At 36.8% G+C, this 8,365-nt stretch overlaps 1 protein-coding gene across 1 annotated transcript in view; it reads right to left on the reverse strand.

The window, feature by feature from the left end:
- LOC108733852 (sodium-coupled monocarboxylate transporter 1-like) overlaps positions 1 to 8,365 on the reverse strand; it is a 54,710-nt gene that overhangs the window by 16,169 nt on the left and 30,176 nt on the right. The window contains exons 6-8 of the mRNA XM_025973479.1: positions 7,883 to 7,947; positions 3,248 to 3,402; positions 2,447 to 2,587 (exon numbers count right to left, since the gene is read on the reverse strand). Of these exons, the coding sequence (XP_025829264.1) occupies positions 2,447 to 2,587; positions 3,248 to 3,402; positions 7,883 to 7,947 (361 nt within the window). The remainder of the gene's footprint in view (positions 1 to 2,446; positions 2,588 to 3,247; positions 3,403 to 7,882; positions 7,948 to 8,365) is intronic.

The following is an 8,365-nucleotide window of genomic DNA, read 5'->3' on the forward strand; positions in this document are numbered from 1 at the left end:
TTTGTTTTAATATGAAATATTCTCTAAATATTATTTTAGTTATCGTAATATAATCTCAGCTGTCACTCTTAGAGTGTCAGAAACTGGGCCTTTTACCTTAGGCACAAACGATGCCCTTCTCGAAATCGAAACAAAACATTTTGATTCATTTGAAAAAAACAGACATTAAAAGAAACTGAATTTTGAGTGAAACGAATTGATGAATAGGACTCGAACAATTCGTAAAATTCATTGTAATTGACCAGACTAAATATTAAACACCCTTACTCACATACTTCAATCGGGGGTTTTGTAATGATACAAAACATATGAACGAGTAAATCATATCGAATATACAATCATTTTAGAGTTTCTCGTTACGTTAGTGTAATGAAGGGGCATGCTGTCTTAGTGAAATCCCACGTGTACTATTGCGTATCCTAAATATAACGTATGAGTGATTGCAAAACTTGTGTAAATTCAAAGTGATCAATATAAGCTAATAGTAAATCAATAAATACAGGTAGACAATGGATATCCAGAATTACCACTAAGCTGTGTATCAAAGTCGGATAAATGATTTATAAACATCTTTAGAATTATATTATATTAAACTGTGTTAAGATAATATTGACAGACCAATTACGTGTGCAGTAGACAGATGTATTTATCTAAGACCCGATGCACACAAAAGTGGAAAAGGTCGAAGAAGTTGATGTATTATTACGTAATTAAGCATCTTCTAAACCACTAAACAACTACTAAATTTAGTTAACAATTTACTCTGTATAATTAATACCAGTATTTTTAATTAATTTCTATTTCACTATTGTAGTACACACATTGTTACTTCTTCACATTTTATACTTCACTTTGCATCGCCTCGTAAGACGAACTGTACTAACTTACTACCTCGCGCCAACTATTTATGTGAGGTGGTCATGTTCTAGAATGATCCAGAATGTGACGTCTAGAATATGTGCATGCTAATAATTTAAGGTCGACATCTTGACACACACTCGACACTAGAAAACCAGTAGCCTATGTCTTTCCATAACAAAAATTGCGATAAAATGTGAATTATTTGCGCTGTTATGGTTATTGTAGAAACAGATTGAATAACTCAATGATTTTCACATCAAATTGACGACCTTAAATTCATAGCGATCGCAGCATGTCAATACGCGTAAAGAATGATGACTATGAATAAGGAGTCAATTCTTAACATGTGAAAATCGTACAGAAACTTTCATAAAATAGTAGAGAGCGTCGCATCATTATGAATTCAAACCGACACTGAACAGATGCTCGATACTTTAAAAATCCATAAACCTATATCATTGCATGTCAAAAATTACACTGAAATGAAAAGTAGAATGGGTTTCATCAACATTGCTATGGCTACCGCAGAAATTGACCGAGTAAATCAATGTTGCAAACTAAATCGGTGACTTTGAATTCATAACGATCGCAAGGCTTCTACTACATTTTCCGGCAAAACTTTTATTGAGAGATTGGACTCCTTATCTAAAGCCTTCATGGTGAATAGCATTGAGGTTAGAGTACAGGAGAACGAAAGCCCTTACAAATGGTTTCCCATAAATTTGAGAAAAATACCATTATATACTTCGTTTAGTTTCTCTAGCGATGTGACCTTTAGTTTGACCGGCGCAAACTAGAAAAGAACAGCACTAGGCCAGAAAAGAAAGGAGACAACTCTCGGCCAAACTCTTAACCGGTGAGGAGCGTATAATATGTACGGAAAAATTGACCATTTTATCCACTAAAAGTGCATTGCTCAAATGTGCTGTTATCGGTACCAATTACTACTGAAAATATCAACAAGATGTTATTTATATTTAAAGACATATTAAAGGCTTTAACGCTTGTTTTCGACTCGCACTACTATTCATGATTAAAGAAAACTTTTGGCAGGTACTGTATCAAAAATTATGTTTCATGAACAAGAGGCGAGAGTAAAATGAGCTTCTTTCTCCCTACCTACGATTTTGCCAGCGCGCCTCCAAGACATTGGAAGGGGCACATCGCTAGAAAAAATAAACGAAGTATACCAATATGGCGCAAGCGCTAGGTGCCATAAATTTTGTAAATTATATTATATACATATAACGTTCGCCTCCTGTGTGCTCTAACTACCATGGTGCACAGTACTTCTCACATGTCAATTAGGGAAACCTTTCTGACCTAAATTAATACATACATTTAATTCCTGTATTCATTTAACATATATGTCGATCAAGGAATCCTTTTCCAACATAACCTAACTTCAACATGTATGTAATATCGCCTAAAGAAGTTATCGTGCATCGAAACCATCGTACTGATTGCATAATAAATTTTTTGAAAACCCAAAAACCTGAGTGCCTTTTTCTCTATTTTACATAATATGAAATTTCAAAAAGTAACTGCCTAAACAATTGCTACAAGAAATAAAAATCTTACTTACATTGCTGCTTTTCGTTTCGTCGGTAAGGATAGGTAACGTTGTACCATGGTCTGATTGACAGCATTAAATGACGTCCAATACATAGTTCCGCCAATTATAACACTGATTACCGTGTGTCTTTCATATAAGCTCGTGCTTAAACTAAGAAAAAACTTTTATGATATCAGAATGTAGGTAATATAGCCTGATTTCCAAACAGAATATTAACCAATAAATGATGCTTTAAAGTCTTATCACAATAACATACACACAACTAATATTTTAATTAATTAGATATTTTGTTAATAAGAAAACAATATTCATACAATGTAGAAATCTTCCCGAAGTGAGTTTGTTTTAATATGAAATATTCTCAATTTTTACCCACTACACATTACCTCAAATTAATGAGGAAAAATTGTTGCTGTTGTCACACCCCCGCCGGGAATCGAACCCGGNATCCAACTCCCATTAAATATAAATTCGTTCGTTCAAAGCAATTATCAGAAGCATTTGCTCCTACACCATCCCCATCTAGGGCTGTACTGATTCCCACAGCCTACCAATTCTTCAAGGCACTTACATGCGGATTCTTCGTTCCATTTTTCCTCATTAATTTGAGGTAATGTGTAGTGGGTAAAAATTGAGAATATTTCATATGAAAACAATATTCTTAAAATAACAAAATAAATATTACCTAAAATAATAACCAAAACAAATAGTTAAATAATATTAATTTTAAGGATTTCTTAATTAATTAATCTTGGGAAGAATATCATATCAACATCTATTAGTAAAATAAACTCTTTCGACATTACTTACTTTAGAAAAGAAATTCTACCTCCCTCCACACTCCTATTCCATACTACTGTAACTCCTCCTATTGTAACGGTACCAAGAATTACAATGACAACAACAGAAATAAACATAATCACAATCTGCCACGTATCTGTCCAAATTACAGCCTTTATACCACCCTAATTTAAATAGAACATTTACAAATAAAAAAAATTAGAACAAACCAGTTGTCTTAAGAAAGATTTCATTAGACCGTTTTTAATATTCGTATGCATACTCAACAACTAAATCAAATACTGCCTCATTATTGGTATTTATATTCGATTCCCGACTCCTGGTAAAAAGTATGGTACGATTCCGCCCCGAAAAATACCTACCATACTATACAGAATGTTTCTGAAGTGGCCAGAGCTTTGGAGGGTGTTAACTAGATACAGTAGGGAAACTCATGGTGAATACAGCAGCGTGTTTAAGGGAAAAATAAATTCTAAGAAAATTGCAACAAGTTACAATCCGAAGCCGGTCCTGGGCATGATTTGGCAACGTGAATGCAAATTATGATAAGAACTGAGCAGCTGCACATGGATAGAATGCCGCTTGTCCAAAGGCTAAAGTAAACATAAACCACAACTTACTGCTTACTTATCGACGAGTTATTGCGTTATTGGTTCCGAAAACACATGCACTATAAACATTTTTAGATATTATCATTTAGTACCATCAGTATTATACCCATCAAATACAACTTTAACATTAGTACCATACTTATTACGTAAATATTTGATTTAATTTTGTTAAATGGAAGATAATTTTTGATTTTGGTCCCAGTTCAATATATGAAGTTCCATACCGCCATCAATGATAAAAAAAAAAATATTAACATCATTAACATTTGTTTTAGATTGTTGAAAAATATCGTATAACGATGATTTTGTAGTTTTCCTCATTTCAGAATTATCAAATAATAGGAAAAGAAGATTCCGTAAATATTGCAATTATTGTTTAAAAAATTTAAATAATTATTAACCACGACTGCGACAGGAACTTTTGATATTAAATTTTCTATAAAAACGTTTGACATTTTCATAAATATCGCGAACAAACATTTTAAAAGTAATTTCTCCAGTAAATTCAGTTTTTATTATTTAAACAATATAAAAGATTATTTCCTGAAATTGGGANGTATTGTCTAATGACAAAAAAGCTGTGATTGTTGTTTATAAAGACATTCTATAGTACATTTACTGTCAGCATTGCACCCGTGCGAAGCCTAGTGTACTAATAATACCATTAAACCAATTCCTTAACCCCTATCCCGGTATTTTTGTGTGTTTGAAGAAGTTTCACTTCAGTAGCGTGTTGTATAATTGCACGTTGTATTTTTTTTTATCCTACGACATTAAATATTTCTTTAATGTAGATTTCAACTTCTTATCTTTTGCATGCCTTTGTTTTCTTTCTAACTCTATTCTATTGTCCCTAATCACCTATACCTAGAAATCTAACTTCAACCATTCGTATATGCACCTCTTACAAAAGGCTGGTTTTTCCCTTGATTACCTTACCTCCAATTCTGTACTATTCAACCCCTTCAATTCTGCGTATTTCTATAAGCTCGTGTCTTCAATAGAAGCAGATGTCATTAAAGTCTTGCTAGTATCCGCCTCCCCTCAGAATCTTTTCCATTTATCATTTCCCTTTATCCCCCCATATGAACTAAATCTTTCGGATTTCCCCCCCCCTCCTTCCCCGAACGTCTCGACGATCGTGGCAGGCAATCTCAATATCAAACACGCCTCCTGGTGCTGCCGACACACTAAAAAAAAGGCATTTCCCTTCTTGCCAAAGTCCTCGACCTCAACCTTGCCGTTGAAGCGCCCTACGTGCCTCCCCGCCCCACAATCAACTTCCTGACATTCTTGACATCTTCGTCTTAAAAAATGTCACTCTTTCTGCCGATCCCACTGTTCTCGACGCTCTAAGCTCCGACCACCTTCCAGCTCTAATTGCAGTCGGCCGCCCAACCCTCAATCCTCCAAACCTTACAACTTCGCTAGATTGGCTACGCCTCCGCTACACTCTCTAAATATCCTCCTTATATGCACTTCAATTCGCACAATAGCAGAACTTGACAAAGCTGTCAATCTCCTTTCAAAGGAGATCGGCAGTGCCATCGAGCTCTCCACGACCTCCCACCCCTCGTCTTCCCGGCAGATATTCTTGTCATCGTCGAAAGGAAAAACAGAATCCAACGTTTGTGGCAAAAACACCGCGATGCCGCACACCATGCCGAGCTAAACGAGCTCCAACGAAAACTGAAAACTCGCCTATCAGAATTTCGTAGCGCCACCACCTTCGACAATTATATCGCTCAGGCCGAAACACACCCCAAAAGCACTTGGAAAGTAATCCGCTCTCTTCGAAACAGAGCCCCACACCTCCCGCCGCTAAAACAAAACAGCTCCATATTCACTTCTCCGTTTCCGAACACAGTTTTGACAAAATAAACAAGCGCCGTCACACTTCCATGCTTCTGCTCGACATCTAGCAAGCCTTCGATCGAGTTGGCACGAAGGTCTCATCAACAAACTTATCGCCCTCAACACCTCACATTTCCTAATCGGGGTTATCCATTCCTTCTTTTCTGACAGAACCCTAGGTGTCCGCGTTGACTCTACTTTATGCCTAAGGAAATCCGTCACGGCTGGTATCCCCCAAGGTTTGAAGCTGCAACTTCTTCCATTCAACCTTTTTTGTGCAGACTTGCCGTCCCATCCCTCGATCGTCACAGCTCTCTACGCCGATGACATCGCCCTCATAAACTCCGCCTAAACCATTCTCCAGTGCTCCGCAAAAAGTAACAAATTTCTGCCCTGCTACTAAATTGGTGCCGAAAATGGAAGCTCTCCATTAACGAGGCCAAGTCGGAAGAAATTTTCTTCTCCCGTAGGATACGAAAATTTCCCGCCATCACCGTTAACAACCAGCGGAGCAACTCCGTTACTTACCTTGACGTCGTCTTTGACAGAACATTGACATGGCGCCACCCGTCAAGGCATTAGCCACCTTTATCTCCCTCAAGCCCTTCTTCCAAAACAGATCCAACTCCCATTAAATATAAATTCGTTCGTTCAAAGCAATTATCAGAAGCATTTGCTCCTACACCATCCCCATCTAGGGCTGTACTGATTCCCACAGCCTACCAATTCTTCAAGGCACTTACATGCGGATTCTTCGTTCCGCACTTCACTATCCCTGGTAAATCAGAAACATACAAATTCTGAAAGACACTGGTCTACCTTCACTCCCCAAAGCTGCAGTTAGGCTCGCAGCTAATCTCCACACCTCTGTGTCAGATCACCCGAACCTGTCCATCTCGACACTTTCCGACATCGCCCCTAAACCAAACGACCGTTTCAGAATGCCCTGCCACCTGAGCTGCTTCCTTTCCGCTCATTCCTAGTTTCGCTTTTTTAGGGCGAGTGCCCACCCAACTCATCCGAGGTGGGCCATCCATTCCCATTTCCGCCCAATGCTCCCTTCCTACACCGATTCTCCTTCCCGTTTCCAACCTCTTCCCATTAAACCTTTCCTGTGATGTATACCCTACGGGTTGATTTCCCTACGCGAGGAGGGGTTTTAGTCGGTAGGCGCTTCGGCGAATCCGACACTACCCCCATTCACGGGGGGTCTTTTGAAGATTTCCCCTCCTCAATAAAAAATTAAACAATAAAAACTATTTGAGTCAATTCTCTACGTTCGACAGTCGTTTCTACATTTAGTAAGTTCTCTTTTTGTGTTCTACATTGTTATTGTTGTTGTTATTTCTTTGTGTGTTTTAGCTATCGGATTATATTTTTTATGTTTATTTTGTTGTTTAAATTTTATTGGTACATAAATTTTGTTAATTGTTTGAATAGTGTTTTGTTGTTATTTCTATTAATAATTATTCAAAAGACACTAAACTTAATTTTTTTATTTTATAGTGCCTTATAACCTCCTGCAGGCTTTCTACTTACTTCAGAAACACCCTGTATAAGCTTTATGTTCTATTATAGACATTGCAATGTAAAATAAATATTCAATTGTCATGCCGACTATCAAACAGAAGGTAAGGCACGACAACAACTCACATCGTTCGTGTTGTCTATTCCTACTGTAATCATTCACGCATCCGCTAAAAAATGCTTGTTGGCAGCACTGCGAAAGTTTGTACATTCAACTGGGACGGAATAGTAACATCAAAATTACTAACTGATAGAGGTCCAAATAATTTTGTAATACAGAGAGATATAAAAAAAACTACGAGTAGTAGCTACAATAAGACATTGGAAATCTAATATAACTTAGGTAAAGCCGTACAACGCCATCCGGTGGCGACACCCTTGCCCATAACAACTGACAGAGTGAAAACCCCGTGGTGACTAATGCTGGTGGGCGGTGAGTCCCTCCAGCTTGCATTCAAGCGCAAAGCTGTTTCTTTCGCTCTCAAGTTAACATTTCTAAATCAACCTGGAAGCCTATTCTCAACTTTTTTGTTATAATAACGATGTCGTTAAATTATTCGTGCAAGGTTATTATGATAGCGTTCACTCTTTTGAGGCATAGAGGCGGTACCAAGCTTGAAGATCCCCGCCATCGACTCATAATAACGAGTGCTAGCAACATAACGACAATGTTAACAACAATAACAATTATAACGAGAAAAGTTGAGAAAAGGCTCCCTTGTTATAAAAATCAAACCCAATGTGCTCAATAAAGACAACTGTTTCTATTACGTGAGGCAGTAGTGTCTTAATTATGTTGTTTATAAAATTATTTTTAGTATCTACCATAACAAATACGGTGCTCAACAGTGCAGTTACATTCGCTTATTGTGCAGACCAACTAGCCATTTTAATGAACAACCCATTAAAAAAAATTAGTATTACGGCATGCACAAATAAAAGGGGCCAAAGAAATGAAATTTAGAAAAATTACAAAAATATTAATTCTATTAAAGCTTTAATGTTATTGTGACAATTAAATAAAAAATACAAAACATTGCAATATATTATGAAAGTAATTTCGAATGTAACTTTAAAAGTTGTTCTATTATTGAATATTTTTTGAAACGTACTTTTTTTTTTGTTTTTAGTATCT

The sequence above is a fragment of the Agrilus planipennis genome, unplaced genomic scaffold (genome assembly GCF_000699045.2).
Source record: "Agrilus planipennis isolate EAB-ADULT unplaced genomic scaffold, Apla_2.0 scaffold85, whole genome shotgun sequence".
NCBI classification, from domain to species: domain Eukaryota; kingdom Metazoa; phylum Arthropoda; class Insecta; order Coleoptera; family Buprestidae; genus Agrilus; species Agrilus planipennis.